This window comes from Thunnus thynnus, chromosome 15, assembly GCF_963924715.1.
Source record: "Thunnus thynnus chromosome 15, fThuThy2.1, whole genome shotgun sequence".
Classification (NCBI taxonomy): Eukaryota; Metazoa; Chordata; class Actinopteri; order Scombriformes; family Scombridae; genus Thunnus; species Thunnus thynnus.
This window is the reverse complement of record NC_089531.1, coordinates 13,378,697-13,402,057: the sequence shown is the minus strand read 5'-3', so window position 1 is coordinate 13,402,057 and position 23,361 is coordinate 13,378,697. Positions and strand designations below refer to the sequence as shown.

Genomic DNA, 23,361 nt, shown 5'->3' with positions numbered 1-23,361 from the left:
CAAGAAACAAACGTTTGTGTGAGCAATCTGATGTCATCACAAGGAGCAAGTAATGGTAACTTTTCAAACGAAGCGTTCAGAGCAGGTTGAAGCCTGTGCTCTTGACCATGTTTAATATAGACGTCCAACATCACAACAGTATATAAATGACAGGGAATCACAAAAAGCATGATATGTATGCTTTAAACCATTTAAATACCCACTGGATTATCTGGAAATAAAGAATCACCACAAAGCTGAAAACAGGGCATGTGTGAAAACAGGGTGTTTCTTAGATCAAGAAAAGTTGACATTTTGGAGATGCATGGTTATCATAGCAGCGAATGAGCAACCAATGAGAAACAAGTACAAGTATGAAACAAACATTGACATATCTGTGTGAAATGTGTGACTATGGGTTTTATGTTAACAACAGCTGATACATGTGCTAACAAACGACGCTTTTACCTTTTGCATTATGCTTTTTCAGATTGAATAAAGTGATCAGATAAAAACTTAATCTCTCTTAATCTCTCTTACTTTACACAAAAAGTAACAGTGGCACAATATAAAAAAACAATCCTACCACGTCACCGTGTCCACAAGTCTCAGGACAACAGAAAAGGGCTCTACTTTTCTTTATAAAAATGATCATGATAGCATTGTGGCAGCGCTAAAGCATTAAGCATTCAAACAGCTCACACCCACCCATTAGTCTTTAATTTTTCTTCTGGGTGGCGACCAAATGTCCGCAGAGTCAACAAGTGTTTTATTCTAACACTGACCAATTGCATATCAGTTTCAGAGCTGAAAAAGCAAATATCAAAGGCCACACAGGGATGAAGAATAATAATAAAATGATGATTTAATTTATTTTTTCTTCACTGACACGAAGTCCTTTATGATCTGATATATTACATAATATATGTAATTAATTTGATTCAGTTCCCAGGGGCAGAAACAAAAAAAGAGTCACATGTCGATGTATTGCTCACCTCTGAGCTAAAAGCTCCCTCAAAGCTGATTGGTCCGTGAGTGGAGAGCAGGATTTAAGCATCTTTAAATCCTGAACCTGAACCCCTGAATGCCTGCTGACCAGCTCAGGTGAGAATCATTTAGATATTTAGAAGTGTTGAATGAACAATTTTCTAAATATATATTTTTTTAAAGATATTTTTGTAAAAGGTATTGATTTTTTATGTTAAACCACTTAACATAACCTAAACTACAGTGATATTGTGAATCTTCTCAGGCATTTTTTTCTTTTTATGTGCTTTGTTTTTATGTTTTTAGATGCAGATTTGGAAATTGTTGACATTTTATTCTCATCTATTTTTTCTTGTATTTTTATTTCTACATATTTTTCTTCTGTATGTAACAGACAATACAGGGGAGAAAATGAAATAGGAGAAATGGGGTTACAACACTTTGCTGTTTATATGTAGAGACATGTAGTATTTCTCTTTATGTCCATTTTGTAACTCTGTCCAATGAAATGTAAAACTATAAACTATAATACATAACTATATATATAAAAACTGACTTTTTAATCCTTCTTCTAGGACCTCTTCACTGACAAACATGGGGTTGCTTGTTCTAATCTTTTCAGCTCTTCTGCTGAGTGGTAAGTTATCAAGAATTATTATTATTATTATTAATCTGGATCACAATAAAGTAAAATTTAATTTGAAGGTCTAATTCCTTGAATGAATAAACATACTTTGCCAATAAAGATGATTCTGATTCAGATACAAGTCATCCTCTGCACTAATAAGAAAATATTTACAACATACTTGGTTTGTTATTGTCATAAGTGTAACAAAATCTCAGAAAAGGAAGTAATGAGATTAGAGCTTCAGAAAATAAATCAGCAACTATCTTGATAATCAATTAATTGTTTCAGTCATTTTTCAAGCAAAAAATGCCAAACCTTTGATGGTTCCAGCTTCTCAAATGTGAAGATTTGCTGTTTGTCCTTTTCATACATGACAGTTCGTTGAATATCTGTCTCTATTGTGGCTCCTAAGAAACTATGAACACCATTTTTTTGGACTATATTTTAATATTTCATTGACTAGACGATTAATCAAGAAAACAATCAGCAGATTAATTGATGATCAAAATAATCATTAGTTGCAGCCCTAAACCAGATGTTCAAATATGGTCATGTATGCTCATACTAATATTCTGGAGAAACACAGTTGTTGCAATTCTGACATTTTTTTATGTGTGTTAGCAAATGAAACTTTGTTAACAGAAACAGTGTCTCTCTGAATTTTATGTAAATAGATTTTTTACTTTTTTATAAAGGATTTTGCACAGGAGGACCAGCCCCTCTAACACCAGAGTCAGGCACCTGCTGGGTCATGGGCAACCTCCACTACACCTTTGACAGCCATTACTACACCCTCATGGGCAACTGCACCTACATCATGGCCAGCAACTGCCATGTTGACGGGACCCATCCGGCCTTTGCGGTGGAGACCAAGAACATGAACGTGGGCAACGTACAGGTCCCAACAGTGGGGGCGGTCACTGTCCATGTTTACGGGTTCAACATTAATATTGTCCGTCTGGAGCTTGGTGTCGTGCGAGTGAGTTATTAAAGTTTCTTTTGTTGCATTGTGTGAATGCTGAATATTTTAATCTTTACAAACTAGCAGGCTCTTTTTTAAACTAGGCATAAACAATAATATAACATTTTTATTTTAACAGAAAATGTTTAAATTTTGTGATCTGCATCTGGATCCAGATTTTCATCAAACCACAAAACGCAGTAATGAAAACACTTTTAGCAGAGATGTTTCATATAAATGTTTGTATAAAATGAAACTAATATTTAATTGATTGATTTTCAGGTGAACTATCAACAGTGGAATCTGCCAATCAACCTTAACGATGGCAAGGTGAGGCTGTTCCAGAGAGGCCTGTACGTCGTCATGGAGACAGATTTCGGCCTGACTGTGCAGTACGACTGGCAGGAGTACCTCGCCATCACAGTGCCGGGCAGTTTTGCTGGCAGCATGTGCGGCCTGTGTGGCAACTTCAACAACAAAAAGGAAGATGACCTCATAACTCCCAGTGGTTCAGTGGCCAGCAGTGTGACAGCGCTGGGAGAGAGCTGGAGGGTACAGGGCGCCACAAATGACATCGACTGCCAAGACCAGTGTGGCAGCCAGTGTGAAAGCTGTCCTCTCAATGAATTTGAGAAATTAGAAAAGCAAATTTTCTGTAGCTTCCTTTTGCAAGATATTGCTGGTATCATAGGTTGTCTCCCTGAAATCGACTCAAGTGTCTTTGAAAGCAACTGCATGCTTAACCTCTGTAGGGGTGAAACAGTGAGCACGTACTTTTGTAAAGCTATTCAAGGCTATGCTGACATCTGCCAGAAGTCTGGGGTTAAAGTGCCTAATTGGAGGATTTCTTCTAAATGCCGTGAGTAATCTAAAAATTATAAAAATACATGTTAAAGGAGGAATAGTCAAGTGCTCATACAAACATTGAATCACCTTGCTGTAATCATCCCTCCTGTTCTTACTGACCTTTAGAGGATTTCTTTCTAGGGGACAAAAATGTAAAAATCTTTTCAAAGGTTTATCTGGCACTTATATAAGGCATATCTTCCAAAGTTACAGTTGTTTTAGTCCCAAATTCTCTCTTTGTGCTTCCTTGGACAGTGTTTCTCAGTTGCAGTGGAGGGATAGTATGAAAAGAGCGAAATTTGTGCTAAAACGGGTGTAACTTTGGAAAATATCTACTTGATTGGACAAATTTGAGCAGCCTAATCCTTATATTATCATTAAATGAACTTTTTGCACAGAACAAGGAATGTGGATTTTGTCCCCCGTCACTTACACTGAAAGTGCATTAGGAAGGGATCTTTTATTGGCCAGTATGAACAGGAAAACATTGAAACAGAAAAACCTGCTTCAATGTTCATATGAGCACCTGATTCTTGCTTTAAGACAGACGTGAAAAATTGTGAACCTGTCCTTTAATACGAGTGAATAACTGGAATCAAACTGAGGCTCTGTCTCCTCCTTGTTTATACAGCTTCACCAAAATGCCCAGAAAACAGCCACTATGAGTTCTGCGGGAGTGGCTGTCCTGCTACATGTGCAAACCCAAACACTCCCCTGAATTGCAACGCCACCTGTGTGGAGACGTGCGTCTGTAATGACGGGTTCCTGCTCAGTGGCACCAAGTGCGTCCCAAAGGCTCAATGTGGCTGCCTGTACGAGGGCCACTTTGTGGAAGCCGGAGCCTCTTTCTGGGGTGATGAAAACTGCACCGAACGCTACACATGCTCCGCTGGTGGACATCTGTCCCTCAAGCAGAGTAGCTGTCCCGTTGTGCAGCAGTGCAAGGTGGTGGAGGGGCTAAGAAGTTGCTATCCTGTGGACTATGCCACATGCATGGTATTTGGTGACCCACACTTGGTGACCTTTGATGGGCAGCACTACAACTTCCAGGGTACTTGTGCATATCAGATGGTTGGCATCTCCTCCAATCAGACAAGCCTGGATTCTTTTAGTGTTGTGCTGCAGAGTGATGGCCGAGATAAGAAGACTGGGTCTGTTGTTAAGCTCGTAGAGGTCAAGGTGTACGGATACACCCTAGTCATCAGTAAAGAACAACCTGGCTCTGTTTTGGTAACTAATTTTCTCATTTAAAAAAACATACTTGCAAGCCTGCAACTAACAATTGTTGTTCAAAATCTATTAATGGGCAGATTATTTTCTTGTTGAATCGATTGTTTGGTTTATGAAATATCAGAAAACATTTACATAGGTCCATCACAATTTCCTAGAGCCCAATGTAACGTCATTAAATGCCTTCTTTTGTTCGACCAGCAGTCCAAAACCCAAAGATATTCAGTTTACAATAATAGTAAGACGAACAGCAAATCCTCACATTGGAGAAGCTGGATGCATGAAAAGTTTAGCAGTTTTACTTGAAAAAAAGTTTAAACAATTGATATATCATCAAAATGGTTTCTGATTAATTTTCGGTTGATCGACTATTTGTTGCAGCCCTACATACATGTACTTTCTAATTCTATTAATTCATCATTAAATGTACAAATTACTTTATGATCATTTTTCTGTTTCATTACTATGTTTTAAAGGTCAATGGCGAGCTCTCCAACCTCCCTGTGACACTGGACAGCAACAAGCTCCAGCTTTACACCAGCGGCTGGTTTGCTGTCATCGAGACCGACTTTGGGGTGAAGGTGTACTACGACTGGAGCAGCATAGCGTTTGTCATTGTTCCCAGTACAGTCATGGGTGCGACGCAAGGTCTTTGTGGCAATTACAACCTCAACCCCAAAGATGACATGCAGATGAGAGATGGGAAACAAGCTGCCACTTCTGAAGAGCTAGGTCAAAGCTGGAAAGTCAGCAAGATCCCCGGGTGTGTGGACGGCTGCAGCGGCCCCTGCCCGGTCTGCAACGCCACTCAGAAAGCTCAGTACAACACCAGCAGTTACTGCGGCCTCATCCGCGACCCTGCAGGCCCGTTCCGTGACTGCCACTCGAAGGTCGACCCCACAGATTTCCTTAATGACTGCCTGTATGACGTCTGTCTTTACCAGGGCAGTAAAAACATGCAGTGCAAGACTTTGACTGCATATACAGCAGCCTGTCAGCTGAAAGGTGCCACTGTACACTCCTGGAGGTCGGCTCAGTTCTGTGGTAAGGACATCAATTTTGTATCAAGTCATCAAAACAAATTTTTATACACTCACTGTACTGTTAAACAATCTCCACCCTGCTTTGGTTCTAGATGCCCAGTGTCCATCAAATAGCCATTATGAGCTCTGCACCAACGAGTGTCTCAGATCTTGTCAGAATGACTCTGCTCTATGTGGAGCTCAGTGCATGGAAGGATGCGCCTGCAATGAGGGTTTTCTTCTAAGTGGAGATGAATGTGTTCCTGCCAACCAGTGTGGCTGCATGTATGAAGGCAAATACTACCAGCATGGACAGGTTTTCTACCCAGATGACCTTTGCCAGGAGGAATGCATCTGCAATGGCACAGTAAGGAGGAGAATCTCAACAATTTCATGAAAAGAGGGAGATTTCTGAGCACTTTCCTCATACACATCTCACTTGGCATGATGTCATGTAATATTTTTCTATCTAAAAAGCTGACTTTGTTGGGCAAGATCATTTCACCCAAATCACAAAAAACTTTGAAAGAAAACAGTCCCAAAATGTATAATTAGGAGTGTGAATTGTGTTGAGTAACTGGGACTTTGTTTCTGGAGTTAAATAATCCAGATGAGTTTTCAACTTCCCTTTAGTAACGCTTTGAGCAGCTCAGACTGGATTCAGTTCACCTCCATTTGTCTCCAGGAAAGTTGATCATTCAAAACCTTAGCACATACATCCAAAACTACCTGTATGGCTTGATTCCACTAGAAAATTATTTTGTGTCTTTATTATAACTATAAAATAAATAACACAAATTTTTCCACAAAGATTGTATAAAGCAGGCATGTCTTTCATTTTAGGTGGAGTGTAAGAACTTCTCTTGTGGTCTATATGAGAAGTGTGAGATGAAGAATGGCGTGCGATCATGTCAGCCTTTGGGAAAAGGCATCTGCTCCATCTATGGAGATCCACATTACAATACCTTCGACAACACCACATACGACTTCCAAGGCACCTGCACCTACATCGCAGCAGAGGGCTGTCACCTGAGTGGCACACGGCTCACCAGCTTCTCTGTGATGGCGGAGAATGAGAAATGGTACCGTTTGTCCGACAATCCCGAGGTTGCAGTTGCCAAACTTGTAGCGGTAGAGGTTTACGGAACCATCCTGATCCTTCGGAGGAATGAAGCAAAAATGGTTTGGGTATGTCACTAATATTGTCATTGTTTAAGGGCTTAAACTGAGCTTTGATGCACTTAGATAACTGTGCAAATGAAAATAATGACAACAAGAGATATTTAAAGCAGTCAAATGAGCACAGGTGTTCATAATTATTAGATACAACTGAATGACTGCATGTCAGATGATTTGAGGAAATTATGGATAATCAAAAAACTTTTTCTGTGCAGATAAATGGAGTCCTACATCACCTTCCGCAAAAACTCCTCAATGGTGCAATAACTGTTTATCAGGAGGGGGCTAATGATGTCATTGTGACTGACTTTGGCCTTAGGGTAACTTATGATCTGGTCTACCACATCACTATCTCTGTCCCTGGAAACTACAGAGGCAAAACCTGCGGTCTGTGTGGCAATTATAATGGCAACAAACAAGACGAGTTCCAGCTGCCGGACGGAAACGTGACCAAGGACCTCCAGGCGTTTGGAGCAGCATGGAAAGTGCCTGTGCGTGATGTCGTCTGTGAAGATGGCTGCAGTGGCGACCTTTGCCCTAAATGTGACAACTCTGAAAAAGCTGTATTTGAGGCAAAATGCGCAATCATCACCAATCCTAAAGGTCCTTTTGCTGGCTGTCATGATATAATTGATCCCGCCCCCTACTTCAGAGATTGTGTCTATGATGTTTGCATGGCTAAAGATGATCAAGCTACACTGTGTCACAGTATTGCTGCATATATGTTGGACTGCCAGGACTTCGGCACAAAAATTGAGAGCTGGAGAAGTCCTTCTTTCTGCCGTGAGTCTGCGCATTTTACTACTACAATATCTATCTCTAATCCACATCTGTTCAAAATTCAATTACATTCACTAAAAATAAGAAAAAAAACAACAACTCTTAACTCATATTATTTGTTTACAGCTTTTAACTGCACTGCCAACAGCCATTATGAAACCTGTGTACTACCTTGTACCTCTCCATGTTCCGGTCTCCCTGACACCATCTCATGCAACACGACTTGTGTTGAGGGCTGCGCCTGTGATAAAGGCTACTACAACAATGGAACTGGCTGTGTGCCCTTCGACCAGTGCGGCTGCTATTATAAAGGCATAACCTATGAGGTGAAGAGATAATATATTATTCATTTATCACAGGTTGATCTGATAAAGTAAAGCTGCAGATTTAAGACTGAAATCAGTCCATCAATAACATAATTTGGTCAAGCTTCTTTGTAAACGTTTGTTTGCACAAATCAAAAGCAACACAGAACTTCAAATGACATGTATCAATGCTGCAATAATGACATTTAAAGATTTTAGTTAAAAAGCTTCAGCAGAGCACTAGCTCTACTAGGTGCATGAAATTATTACTGTTTAATTATTTGTGCTGAAGAGGCTTTCAGGGAAGTTTGTGACCTGGTTTTTATCTTACTGGATGTGTTTTCACCACAAGAGCTGGAATTTTGATGATGAAAATAAAAAACATGCAGGTTTAATGCTGGTTTAACTGCTGTACCCCAACTACACTACACTCTATAAACTAAAAATTAACAAGAAGCATGATATGACCCCTTAAAGCACTAACCTCACCATGTATTTTCTGTCAATTTCAGGTCGGAGCGTCCATTATAACTGATGACTGTCACAGTATTCACACCTGTCAGGCCTCTGGAGTCGTCCTGTCCACGAATATGACATGTGACCCCAATGAGATCTGCCAGGTCAAGAACGGCGTGATGGGCTGCTACCGTCAGCAGTGCTTTTTGCAAGCCAACGGTACCCTTACGGCATTCAGTGGTGAAGTTTGCACAATCACAGTGCCGGGTTCCTATGAGATTATCCAGAGCTGTGACCAGTCACGGTCAGCAGACTGGTTCAGGGTGGTGGTGAAGTTGGAGACTTGCACTCCCGGAGTCAACACAATTGTGGCTGTTCATGTGTTCTTCAATGGAGTAATGATCACACTAAACACCAAACACGATGTCTGGGTGAGTGTCTGGACAAAGCCATGACAATATTCTTACCTATCTTACCTGAAAAATGTATTTATTACTATAAAGTGCTCAATCTGTGTTTACAGATTGATGGAAGGACCATGACTCAGACCACTGTCTCCCAAAATAATGTAACAGTGGAGGTTTCCAACAACACAGTAAGCATTTACAGCGCCTCCAGCCTTCAGCTGTCCTTCAGTTTAACTAATGAACTCACCATAAGTGTCAGTGACAAAGTTGCTGACATGGTATGCGGGGCATGCGGGAAACTCAGGCCTATTGACACAACCCCACAAGATCTGAGAGAGAGACTGCTGGGCTCTTTTCATGAGCTGCGTAATGCTTGTCCATCACTGGACTTGGTGCAGTGGACGGCTCCTGATTTCCCCAAATGGTGAGTGACATTATTTACTTAAAAAATGGCTGTTTGTAGTGTGGGAAATTTTTACCTGCTCAGACATTATCAATATAGTACTGATCAAGTTGTATAATCATTTACTTTGGAAATTAATCATTCAAATATCATTTGTAAAATCATTATTCTTCTATTCCAGCCTTTCAGTCTTACTGAACGGACAAACAGTCAAGCTTAATCATTTATTTTTGTAATGTTAGATGTGCCTCAGAATATAGGCACAGGCAATACAGGCATGTATGTGATGTCTACTCTCATAAAGATATTAGCCAATGCAAAACATCATTAGTTTCAGGATGAAATGGGGAAGTGTGGGGATGCAATAAGGGAGAGCAGGATGGTGGTGTGGTCAATGAAGTATGGATGGACAAGACAACTCTCTAACAGAAGATATAATGATGTTTTGATGGAAAACAGCTAATCATGGTGAAAAAATACCCAAGGACACAAGATACGTAAATGTGTAAGGTTACAAGAGGTACAGTGATGAGAGTGGGTTAATGTTTGACTCCACAACAGGAGGGGTAGAAAAACATTTATTTATAAATAAATGTGCTTCAATGATACTTTTTCAGTTGCTCCATTGACCAGATCGGTTTACATGTACACTATTTGAATTTACAGTAAACCTATTTCTATCTGGCCCAGCTGAAGGTTTTATCCCACAGTAGCACAAAAAGAACAGAAATAGGAAGCAGTTCTCATAGACTGAACCAATTCTCACTGTGATTGTCTAATTTTTCACTCACCACAAAAAACCCCACACATTACGACCTTAATAACAAGAAAATAGCCAAATTAAATTAAATTGGTTATCTACATGTTTGCTACACTGACATCAAACATATATGATTGCACCTATGTTTTAATAGTAAAAGATTTTTAGAGCGTCTGATTGCAAATATATAATATGTTTGGAGCTTGTATGCAAATTAGATGATGATCATTATTCTTTTTTCTTCTTCCTGGACTTCTATATGCAGATGATATGATAATTATTATTACTAATATATTATATTTTAATAGCAGAAATGTCCATTTAACTATCTGATTAATCTAATTTGTCTCTTTTTTTCAGTGGGTTGTAAATTCCTGTCCTGCCAGCTTTTTATCAACTGTATTGATCAAGATCCTCCAAAGTGACAGTGCCATTGATTTGTGAAATTATCATCAGTTGTATAAATAATCCTATACAGTATATCCATATTAATCCTGTTTCTTGCCATGTTTAAATTTACAGAATTCTAGAAAATATGTGCACTGTAATTAGTCCAATAACATATATTTTGCACCATTGTACAAGGTACAGCTTTCAACTTTGCTGATATTTTACTTGTGTGTAATTACCAATATATTAAGTGCTGCCCATAATAATGACATGCAGAATACTGTATGCTCAATAAACTATTTGTTCAATGTCCGTGTCCCATTTGTAATTATCTGTGTGAGAATGTGATACAAATCTGTCCACCAACCATTATAACAAGCTGCTGTAGCATCAACATTTTTAATTACATTTAAACATATTTAAGGCAACAAATTACAGGAGCTTTTCCCGCACAGCACACTGTTAAATAGTCTGTTGTTTGGTCAATAAAGATCCCTTTCAGACATGTTTTCAAACATAAACATATCCATACTGCTTTAAATAATAATGTGTATCTGATATGGCTTTCCCACAAAAAAGTTGAATTATCTAGTTAGAAATTCTTTCCCTCATTGAAAAATCCAGAATTTATGATTATGCAAACATTTTTAATTTCAAAAGTTTAACTGCTGGATGCATGACATCTCCAACACTGAAAAGTCCAATATGTGCACTGGAGACTTCAGGTTTCCACATCACACTTGTGTAAGTTGCATACTGGATCAGGATTGGCTCCAATTAAGTTGTGATGTCACAAATCATGCTCACATGCCTTAAACTCAGATTCAAGATGAGCCTAGATTTTCTCCTTTAGCAGATGAATGTAGAAACATCCTTCTAGTGTCAAACTCTGCATGTACATCATTCTGCACAGTGGTCAAACATCATAGTGAAGTAACAATAAGCAAAACACATTTTAGAGTGGAGAGCACTTTAAATAATATAAAATATATCACATACACACCATGTAAGGTGGAAAAATCAAATATATCCCTATTTTAGAGGAATTTTATTGTTTCATAAATCAAATGTCTACCTGTAGTATCAACTAGAAGTATTGGCTTTCTTTCAACAATTGCTCTTGCACATTAAAGGAAATGTACTTTTTATTTTAATTTGGTATTTTTTTCACTTGCGATTTCCATGTGTACCATATGTTTGCATGTACTGATATGTTTTCTTACTACTCCCCTTCACAATTTGAGAGTAAACATTGCAAGTGGACATTACATAAAGGAGAATGCATCAATGGAGTGACAAAGTAGCAGACCAAAAAAATGATGATATTGACCCATGTCCAATCAATTTAAAGATACAAAACAATTTAAAAAAAAAGATCAAAAAAAGAAAACTGATGTATTGCCTGATAATCTTTGCTCATTCCAAACATAATTATTCCTTTGCTCTTTTGGAGAAGCAATTTATTTAACTAATTTTATTACTTTTCTTTGTCTTTTTCTTTTACCCAGAGAGACAGTATTCCCCTCTGAACATAATGACACAGTTTAACCAGGGATGAAACAGCTGTGGCAAATACATGTGGGATAAGTGAACCTTGAAAAGACATTTTGGATTGGCAAAAGTGACAACTTATTTTTATTTTTTTCTGTAATGTAAAATGTCTTGTTTTCTAAAAGGGTAAATAAATATTAAGACTACTAATTTATGCAACTTTGTACAGCATATCTGCTTGTCATTTTGACATCTAGAAGACATCTACATTGTTTGATCAAATCAATTTATTTCATGCATTCATACATCATACAGTTTAAATCATATAGAAATAAATGAGTCAAATTCGTATTCACCGTTGAATGTGAAGTTTATTATGCAGTTAATTGATCAACTTATTTCATTAAAAGTTTGATGAATCTAATCAACAGTAATATTGCATTTGGTGCTGATTTATTGTTGAATTTCTTGTAGATGATGATATTGTTGCTTTGTTCTTGGGGTGTTGAGAAGATGATCCTTCATTTACAACTCGCTGAAAAAGAAAATGGATTAATTGAATTGTGTTAAATTGCAGTTCACATACAGTAAAATCCTCAATCTATGAACCCACCAGATCTCAGACTATGATGATATTCGGAAATGCTTTATAACTGTTTTTTTTTCGTCATTTTCATGCATCATGAACCCAACTATAATGATAATGAAAAATATAAGATTTCAAAAAGTAATTCTGACTCTTAACCCACTGTCACATGTTTAAAATTCATCTCATCTGATACTCAAAGCTAAAAACAGGAACTACATTATAACCAGATGCTGCTTGGACCAGTCTGTATTATACTCACCAGGTGGGGAAGTCTTGTGCAGCAAATGTGGCCATGTACTCCTGCATCATTGCCTGCGAGAGGCCCATGGTGTCTCGGGAGGGGAGGAATTTGTCACATGCTCCACACAACTTGCCTACCATGCTGTCACCCGCAGTTACAATGACTTCCTGGGTGTTACTGTAAGACAGCTGGAAGCCTGACATCCCCTCAATCACTATAGTTTTCTCAATGACTCTCACAGAGAAATTATTTCTGTGCAAGCTGGGGAGAGTAACCTTTTTGCCATTGACCTGTAAACAGCATCAGAGTCAGATTTTATTGTTAAATGTGGGTGTGTTCAGATATCAAGAACACCTGGTATTGTTCATATGATGGGTGCATGCTTATAGGAATAGTTTAACATTTTGGGATAGGTGCTTATTTGCTTTCTTGAAGAGCTAGACAAAAAGACTGATACCACTTTCATATCTGTCTTCTCAATATGAAGCTAGAGCCAGGGGGTGGTTAGCTTAGCTTAGCATCAAGACTGGAAGTCACTGCTCCCAGCCAAAAAAAAGTCCTGCATTGTATCTTGTCTTTTTTTTTTTTTTGGTTTTTATACAAGTTAAATTGATATAATGTGTTAATTAGTGAGCTTTAGAGGTCCTGGTGGATTTTCTCAAACATTTTTTATCCAGTCTTTATGCTAAGCTAAGCTAATCATCTCCTGCTTCCAGCTTCACATTGAACCAACAGATATAAAAGTAGTATCAATCTCTTCTATCTCTCGGCAAAAAAGTGAATATGTGTATTTCTCAAAATGTCTAAACAACTCCTTTAAAAATACTTACCCAAGTGTCCTGTTTGTCGTTAATAGTGACACTCAGGTCACTGAAGTAGACATAAACAGCAACAATGCTCTTCTCACCAGTCACACTGCATTCTTGGAGCTGGACCACAACTCTGAACCATTCAGCAGATGATTGGTTACAATGTGTGATGATCTCATAAGCCCCCATGACAGTGATAGTGCCAGTCGGCCCACTGAAAAGAGTTATGGAGCCTCCAGCCTCGATCCGGCACTGTTTGGGATGGCAGCCCATGATACCATTCTTGATCTGGCAGTACTCTGTAGCACTGCATGAAAAGTCCTCACACTGGACTTCACCAAATGCCGTACAGCTGCATCTCTGCTGACAGTTGTCAGATAGCACAGACTCTCCAATCTAAAGAAGAGAGTAAAGCAATATAAAGTATATTATTCTTACAATGTGTGATATACTGAGGACAAATTGTTTTTGTTGTATCTCTCACACTGACATTATGTAGACCTCTGATACTGTACATGTTTGGTTGCTGTAAACATCAGGCATAACTTGAATATGTACAGTACTGTATATGTAAGATTTTGGATTTGTTGGGTCCATTACCTGCAAACTGTTAACAAATATACTGTACATTTCCAGCATGCCATATATTTTAGACAGATTTTCAGATAGCGGTTTGAGTCATTGGTTTTTATTAATTTCCAGATGCTAAAGAAACCAACATGGAGAGACTTAACACTTGCTTGAGATCAGTAAAAAGATCAAAAGTTTTGAAAAAAAGAAACATTGTCACAGGAGTTTTCAGAAACCAAAACAGAGCTTAAAGAAGAGTGAATATTGGACTTAGGTTTGTAAGGTCATCAGAAACATGCTTTCAAATGAGTGCAAATGTTGTTCCGTGTGTGTATGATGTGTGAATATGAAACTGTTTGCTAACAGATTCCATAGAAACTTTGATACTATATCTATGTTGTGTTGACAGCTTGTTGCACCACAGAAGACAGAAAAAACGTACAAAAGTCTTAATATTCACTGTGATTGCTTAAAATTTAAGTTTCAGAAATCAATGCAGACTAATGGACACCTGGAAAGCAGGTATTCAGTCTGAAATCTTATGACATGTTTTGGAAATTAGCAGTAATGTAGTATCTGTGTTTGTACCAAAACTCAAACCGGAGGCTACTTCAACTTACCTTATAGGTACGTCCTTTGTAGTAACAACCGCACTCCTCCTGGGCAACACAGTCCGTCCCATTGAAGTAGTAGCCTTCATTACAGGCGCAGCCCTCAGCACAGGTGGTGGGGCAGGTGATGATGTCGGTGAGACCAGGGCATGGAGAGGCACAGGTTTCAGAGCAGATCTGGTAGTGGCTGTTTGCTGAACAATTAATAGCTATGAAAGAAAGCATATTAGCAGATTAATTGATGCAACAGTAGAATATCATGAAATTCCTTGAATACTAAAAAGCAGACAATGTATCTGTATAAAAAAGTGTCATTGTGTTGCACACAAAGTGAATATATATTCGATGTTAAAAGTGCCCTCTGGTGTTTTCTTGTAAAGAATCAAAACAACAGTACGTACGGCAGAATTCTGCTGTCCTCCAGTTGTCAATTTTCACTCCAATAGTCTGACAGTCAGTCATGTAGGCTGAGATACTGTGGCAGAGAGCATTGCGGTCTCCATGAGACATACAGACATCATAGACACAATCTCTGTAGTAAGGCTTAGGATTTAGTCGGCTCTGGCAGGCAGCAAAGGGGCCATGAGGATTTGTGATGATTCCACAATCCTTCTCAAAGATTTCCTTTTGTGCACTGTCACATTTGGGGCACTGGTCGCCGGCGCAGCCATTTTCACAGACCACTCCAGGCACGGCCACTTTCCAGGCTTCTCCAAAGGTCTGGATGTTCTTGGTCACCTCTCCAGTTGGCAGCTGGAACTCATCTGTTTTGTTATCGTTAAAATTGCCACATAGACCACAGGTTTTGCCCTTGTAGTTTCCAGGAACAGTAACTGTGACGCGGTAGACCAGGTCATAAGTTACATTCAGGCCAAAGTCGGTTGTGATGGCATAGTGAGTACCCTCTTGGAAGACTTGCACTTTTCCATCGAGGTTAAGAGGAATGGCTGTCAAGGCGCCATCCAGCTGGAGAACAGAGAGAAAAAGATCAGCTGTGTCCCTTTATAGTATGAATGGAACATCAAGTAAATTAATCAACTTTACTAACCATGACCGTGTTAAGTTGATTCCTTCTAAGGATCAGGGTGTGGCCATACACCTCCACAGCAACAAGCTTGGCTACAGACAAATTTGGTGTGTCTGTTCTTGTCCACTGCTCATTCTCCACCACCACAGAGAACTTTTCAAGTCGTGTGCCCTCCAGATGGCACGATTTAGCTGCGGAGTACGTGCAGGTGCCTTGGAAGTCATAGTATTGGTTGTCAAAGGTTTTGTAATGTGGATCACCTGAGATTGTGCAGGTTCCATTTCCCACTGGATGACATGATAGAACATTGTTCTTCTGCTCACATGTCTCAAATAGCCCACAAGAGTGTGGCTCACATTGCACCTAAAGTAACAGTGACATTTTATAGGTTTTTAGAACAATTAAAATTGATAACGAGTCAAATTTGATATAAAATGCTATTGTATATAAAACTCACTGTGCCATTGCAGGTGCACTTCTGACGACAACCTGCTGACAGAAAACTCTGTCCCTTCGTATAATATTTGCCTTTCTGCATGCAACCACACTGCTCAAGAGGCACACACTTGTGTCCACTCAGTAGGAAGCCATCTTTGCAAACCCATCCTTCCTGGCATGGCCTCTTGCAGTCACTGGGAGGTAGCCCCGTGGCACAGGTTGCATGGCAAACATTGCCGCAATGTTCATATTTACTGTTGTCAGGATGCATCATCTTAGATATGGGACAGAAGTCTTTTGCCCTCCACTGGGACACATTCACTCCTTTCTGTTGGCATTTTATAGTGTACTGTCTGAGATGGCTACACCAGGAGCCTCTCTTGCCATTGTAAAGGCACATATTGTACACACAACTCTTGAAAATGCTGTCAGGATTTATAATGGCATGGCATTCACGGAAGGGGCCCATAGGGTTTTGTATTAAACCACAGAACTTATCTGACTCATATTTCTGGTTCTGGGTGATGTCACAGCTGGGACAGTCACTCTTGTTCTTGCAGCCATCAACACAGCCTGGGATCTCGGCAACCCTCCAGTCTTTGCCCAGTTCCTCTACAGATGCCGCCTCTGTGCCATTCTTCAGCTGTAGGTCATCTTTGGAGTTGTGATTGAAGTTGCCACACAGGCCACACATTGCATCAGCATATGTACCAGGGACTTTGACATGTACTGCTGAATGCCAGTCATAGGAGACTTGCAACCCAAAGTCAGTCTTGATCTCAGCAAAGTCACCAATTAGGTTGACTGTGATGTTTTTGAGATGAGTGACAGGCAAGTTGGTGATTTCTCCATTTATCTGCAAAACAAGATTGTGTAATTCAAGATGGGAGATACTTTTAGCACATAAGATGAAAATAATCAACCATACAATGATACATTTGATACACTGTATCTCACCAGGACTAAGCCATTGTGCTTTCTTGTGATGACAATTGAATTTCCATAAACTTTGACCTCCACCAGCTGTGCACCAGAGCTAACTCTTTTGCCGTTGGCATCATTTTGCACAAGAACCTCAAAGTGCTGTAGGGAAGGATCTTTGGAACAGACCCCAGCCAGCTGATATACACAGGTGCCCTGGAAGTTGTAATTATTCCCATCAAAGGTCTCAAAGTGAGGGCCACTGGTCATGCTGCACTCAGCGTAGGCCATCGGATGACATCCGCTAAGGCCATTGGCCACCTTGCACTCAAACCCCTTGTGACAACCTGGGCTCTTACAATTAACTGTCTTGGTAGTTTGGTTGCATGTGCACTTCTCGGTACAATGGTTGTCAGTAAAGAAAGACGCTCCAGCCTCTATGTAGTGGCCTTTGTACAAGCAGCCACACTGAGCCTTAGGGACACACTTGGTGCCACTAAGCAGGAAGCCCTCGTCACAGATGCACGTCTCCACACAGCTTTTGTTGCACTTTGTGGCAGCATCTGGGTTTTCACAGGTGGCAGGGCAGGCATTCCCGCAGAACTCGTAATGGCTGTTCTCCGGGCATGAGGGTGGAGCTATTTCAGAAAAAATTACAATAGGTCAACATCACAGAATGAGGGTCTAAGTCAAACCTTCAGCTTGCATATCATGTGATTTAAATGACTGAGAAACTTAATGACTGACTCCTCAAACTCATCAAAATAATTACTCACAGCAACGGGCGAGGCTCCTCCAGTCATAAATTTTGATTCCCGCCCTCTGACAGGCATCCGCATACACTTGCAAGGTGTTACACAGGAAGGTCTTCATCCCCTCACCCATGCACACATCATACAAACACATTTCATGAAAGACTTTGGGGTCAATGACAGCACGGCAGTCACTCAACGGTCCATTCATGATGTGAGTGAGCAAAACACAGAACATCCTGTCAGTCAAGCTGTCAAAAAAGCTGTCACTGTCACAGGTGTCTGACTGCCCGTTGAAGTCGTCTTGACATTGAGCATCATCTGGTACACCACGAACCCTCCAGCTCTTGCCCAGGGCCACCACACTGTTGGCCTGTGTGCCATTAGGAGTCACCAGATCGTCTTCCTTTTTGCTGTTGAAGTTGCCACACAAGCCACACACCCTGCCAGAAAAACTGCCCGGCACTGTGATGACAAGATACTCCTTCCAATCATACTGCACGGTCAGACCAAAATCTGTCTCCACAATGACAGACAGGCCACTCTGGGATAGCGTCACCTTGCCATTGTCCAGGTTGATAGGGAGATTCCACAGTGTGTAGTTCATCTAAAACAAATTGACAGGTATTTTAAATCAGTTGAATGAATAACATTTCTTCACAGACTCCATGAATAACACAAATAGTTCATTTTTAAAAAGACCTTACTTACCCTGACAAGGCCAAACTCTGACCGCACAATGGTCATGGTGTACCCATAGACTTTAATGATCACCTTGCCGACAAATGTGACTTTTGAACCGGCAAGTTTGTTATTCTGAGCATCAACCTCAAAAGCTGGATGTTCTCCATCAACCTGGCAGTTCTTGACCATTGTGTAGGTACAGCTGCCCATGAAGTTGTAGTAGTTACCATCAAATGTGCGGTAGTGGGGATCACCCATTGCCCAGCAGGTACCGGTTTGGATGACTGGTTTTTTGACACATATTGGGGATTTTCCTTTCATCTGGCACACTTCATCTTCTGAACATTTCGTGGTGCTGCAGTTATGTTTTTCTGGCACAATGTAAGAGAAACAGAGGATTAATGAACAATTTGACTATACTATACTACCATGTCATATTATGCTACACTATGCTGGACTGTATCATTCTATATTGTTATACTATATGCTATGCTGTAATATACTGTACTGTATACCAAACTATGCTATACTATACTATGTTATACCATGTTATACTTTGCCAAGCTATGCTATGGCGTGCTATACTATTCTGTGCTGTACTGTACTCTACTACTACGCAATGCTATGCTATGCTATACTACGCTATCTTAATACTATACTATGTCAGTCCCTCCAGACAATTACAATTTTGCGGTTGCAATAATTAAGGCAAATTCAAGTAATCTCCGCAATATTTGCAAGAACTTGCAATTTTGCTTAATTACCACAACTTTTCTGCACGAAATGGCCAAATAAACAGACCGCTTGTGATTTGGAACAATTGTCAGAGGGACCTCTATGTTATGCAATGTTATATCAGGCTATGCTATACCGTGCTATGCCATGCTATGCTATACTATACTATATTATGGTATGCTATGCTCTGCTGTACTGTACTGTACTGTACTATACTATACTGTTATTCTATGCTGCCATGCTATGCTATCCTGTATTGTACTGTGCTTGATGACATGCCATTCTGTTCTTTAATGTAGTGCATAATACTATAATATGCTGTGCTATATGCTCTACAGTATAGCACTATACTATATTACACTATGCTATGCTATACTACACTGTTTTACACTCACGTTACTTCACAATGTTACATTATGGTACGTTATGCTATACTACAGTATACTATTTTATGTCATGCTATGATGTATTATACTAAGCTGTTTTATAGTTTGCTATGCTATACTATATTATGCTATGTTTAACTGTGCTATTAGTACTACTATACTATACTATACTTACTATTATACTGTACTGTACTCTACTACCATGCTATGCTATGCCATGTTATATTGTCTTATCCTTACACTTATATATACTATGATATGTCATGCTATGCTATGCTACATACTATTTTATGTTATGCTATGATTTGCTATGTTACAGTATTCTGTACTTTAATGTACAATGCTGTGCAGTGCAACACTATGCTAATGCAGTACACTCATTTTTTAATTACCTGCTGGGTCAGCAGATGCAGGGGATCCATAACCGTTAGCATAAGCGACACCAAAACTGTAGACGCCAAATGGAGAGCTGGGGTGAGATATCTGATAGAAGTTTGCTCCGCTGCTGTAGTACACCTCAGCCCAGGAGAAGTCAGTCCCATCTACTTTTTGCCAGTTAATGTTTGAAGACTGGGACTTGGGGTCAATTTTGATGCCACCCAGGTCTTTGCTCTTAGCCACAACTATGATATTGTTGTAGAAATCCCTCTGTCCCTCCAGGGAGTAGGAGGTGCTGAATTGACTTGTTGGCAGTATAGTCATGAGGAAGGGATCATAATAATTGTGTGTATACTCAGGGCCCCCATTGAATTGGAAGAGGACCTGGACGCCCTTGTCAGATGTCAAATACATAGCTTGAGGCCATTTAGATTTGAGCTCAAGAGTTTGTCCTGCAAACATTTGGTAACTATGGACCTTTCCATCTACATTCATGGTAATATTGGTGGACTGAGATGCTTGGACGAAAACACTGTCATGTGAAGATGTAAAGATGTAATGATAAGGCAGGGGTGCAATGATAAATTCTTTTCCCCAGCTGTTTACAGGAAGAAGTTGTTCATAGACGTGGTTGCAGGTGGTGTACTTCTGAAAACAGCTATGTCCCGAAGAGACAGCAACAGGAAGGCGTGAGACTACTTCAGTACCACTCAGATTATCTTGACTTTGAACCTGAACACTCTCAAACGCCTCTAGCTTTATGGTCATCTTGCTTCCTCTCCTGTAATATTTCCCTTGGAACCTAACAGAGCCCTTCAGGAAAACCTCAACAGTGTTGGGTTCCTTGTGGTTGGTAATAGAAAATTCTTTAAAACTGTCTGTCTGAGGGCTGGAAGGAGTGAATATGATGTACTCTGTCCCCCAGTCCTTTATTGGGTAAACCACAGAGGTGTCTGCTGTGTACTTCTTGAAGTTGAGAGACATCACGGTGACATCTTGGCTAGCCTCAACCAAAACCGTCTGATTGGACTTTTTACTGCCTGTCATCTCTACGCTGTCGGGCAGCTTGAAAGATACACTTTTACCAGGATCGATTTCCTTTTCATAGACCTCACCCACAGCAGTCACCTTCACCTTGGTGCTGCCCTGAGAAGTAGGAAGAGCTGCAACCTCAACCAAGAAACGAGTATCCCTACCATCATGCCCAACATTGTGCATGAAAGATGTGGCAAACTCTCTCCCTGCTGGTAGAGCAGAGCAGAGTCCTGCAAAAAAAATCACAAGAATGAATAAATGGAAATTAAATTGCATAAAACTAACATCATCATCTCATCATTAAATGCAAGAAAATATTGTAGAATTGTTTGAAAAAGTATTGTTTCCCAAGTTTTAGGTGAAGGTGTATTCCTTTGAAATTTGAAATACAGGAATATTATATTGTATATAAACGTTACCATTTCCTAAATACCTTTATGTGTACTTCCTTATTTGCATACAATGAAAGCATGAATAGTTGTAATAAGTAGTTTTAAATCTTTTTTGAGAAAACAAAAAAGATGACTTACCACTCAGTAGTAAACCCACAAGACAGCCGACCAGCCCTTTCATCCTTAGACCTGAAATAATGTAAACATGTTACGACCAAAATTAACCTTTTTTATTACAGTATGATGACAATTGTACACACACAAGCACCGGTCTTGGAGACTATTAAACACTTTCTTTTTGACTTGTCTCTCTTTGTGTCACTCTTGAAATTTTAAACAATAAATATAGAAATTAACTGTGTGTAGTTATGTTATGTTTATTTGTATAGTGACAAGTATAAAGCATGAGCTAATGCCACATACCACAGCATTTAATGCCTAAGCTAGTTTGCAATGCCCGTCCCTATTGGCCTTTAAAATATAAAACTCACTAAACAGCACAAAACACAAAGAATTTAAAAACAATGATACAACAAAAATGTCATAAAATACCAAACATCAGATCATTCATTTAGAAAAATATGTAAAATGTTGGAATAAAATTTGTAGGATGGCACCGTTCACAAAAATCTTAGGGGTGTGTTTGTTTTAGCCCAAACAGCAGAACTCCAGTAATAATAAAAAAGTGAAAGACATGTCTTCAATAACTTTGATGATCTTTATTTGCAACTAATAGACACAAGTTTGCCTCCAGGCTACTAAAAAAAGAAAACTGTAGCCCACCTAAACTTTGAGAGGCAGATTTAAGATATTCATACATTTGTAGTAAGTATAAAAATCTTTCAAGCAACATGAAAACAATCATTAAAATGAATCTTACCTGAATCAGAAAATCAGGGATCTGGATGAGTAGCATCATGATTGATGGCCTTTTATTTGTCTCGGTGATGCGGAGAAAGCCAATCAGGGAGAAGGTGTCACGTTACCTGCACGGATGCCAACTCAAAAACCGCCCAATCACATGGCAAAATTTTTTTTTTGCATGTGGACATCCATCACTTGTCAGGTGAAAACTTTTGTTATTCAAAATCATCAACTTGTCAGGATCACATTTCAGGCTTGATGGCAGCTGCATTTTTGACATTATCGAGTAGATTTATACGACTAAGAGGTGGGAGATGGTTGTTCAGAGTATTGAAACATCTGATTAAATGAAACTTATAAACTTATAACAGGGTGTATAATAAATGCGAACAGGTTATTTTAAATAGGAGAGGGATTTTTCCATGCAAATATTAAAAAATTACATCTAAGTTTAAAGTTTCAATCTAATATTAAGAACAAAATACATAGAGATCTGTCTCTTTTGGTCAAGGACCTTTGATACCAAACAACAAAAGAAATGACAATTAAAAATAAATTTGACTACAGGAAAGCAACACAAAGGATAAGTGCAGTGAGTCACTGTTTAACAGCTGCAGATTGCTTGTTCATGATAACACTGCATATGTTAAGGGTGGTGAATAGTCATATCCAAAGTTACACCCCAACAACCACCAGAAAACAAAATAGACCAATCAAACAATGACAGACACCTCTATTTTGATGTTAAGATAAATTTATTTGATATATTAAACGTTAAAGATAAATTATATCAGTAATAGTAGCTGGATTGCAATCAATCTTCAGCACCTCCCTGTTGGCACAATGCAATCAGTGGAAATAATTGTGTGTGAATTGTTTGAATTTTAGGGAGTGAAAAACTATTTCAATGATTCACTAATCCTTGGGATCCGCTCACATGCAACAAGTCAAAACACCACTTGTGGATTCTTAAAAACAGTCACGTGAGAGGACATGTTTTGCATTTTTGGTGTGTGTTGACCATCCTTTGATAAGAAAAGGCACACTCAGACAGTTTTTGGCAGCAGGGGTCAAGGGAGTTTACCGTAAGGGCTGTTAAGTTTTG

The 23,361-nt window shown here is 39.3% G+C and overlaps 2 protein-coding genes across 2 annotated transcripts; one reads left to right on the top strand and one right to left on the bottom strand.

The window, feature by feature from the left end:
* Window positions 1-2,313: 2,313 nt before the first annotated feature.
* On the top strand, window positions 2,314-10,645 carry LOC137198780 (IgGFc-binding protein-like). The gene is made up of 11 exons (XM_067612730.1): window positions 2,314-2,573; window positions 2,838-3,414; window positions 4,033-4,631; window positions 5,108-5,675; window positions 5,767-6,020; window positions 6,497-6,841; window positions 7,048-7,615; window positions 7,739-7,938; window positions 8,430-8,804; window positions 8,897-9,204; window positions 10,304-10,645. The coding sequence occupies exons 1-11, from the start codon at window positions 2,346-2,348 to the stop codon at window positions 10,311-10,313; spliced, it is 4,032 nt and encodes a 1,343-aa protein (XP_067468831.1). The 5' UTR covers window positions 2,314-2,345; the 3' UTR covers window positions 10,314-10,645.
* Window positions 10,646-12,181: 1,536 nt separating this feature from the next.
* LOC137198779 (IgGFc-binding protein-like) lies at window positions 12,182-21,644 on the bottom strand. Its single transcript, XM_067612729.1, has 11 exons — window positions 19,980-21,644; window positions 18,494-18,837; window positions 17,807-18,389; window positions 17,067-17,668; window positions 16,129-16,965; window positions 15,693-16,034; window positions 15,046-15,610; window positions 14,654-14,853; window positions 13,485-13,859; window positions 12,673-12,944; window positions 12,182-12,359 (listed from the first exon to the last, which is right to left on the bottom strand). Exons 1-11 carry the CDS (start codon window positions 21,274-21,276, stop codon window positions 12,350-12,352), a joined length of 5,427 nt encoding a protein of 1,808 aa, XP_067468830.1. The 5' UTR covers window positions 21,277-21,644; the 3' UTR covers window positions 12,182-12,349.
* Between the last annotated feature and the right edge of the window lie 1,717 nt (window positions 21,645-23,361).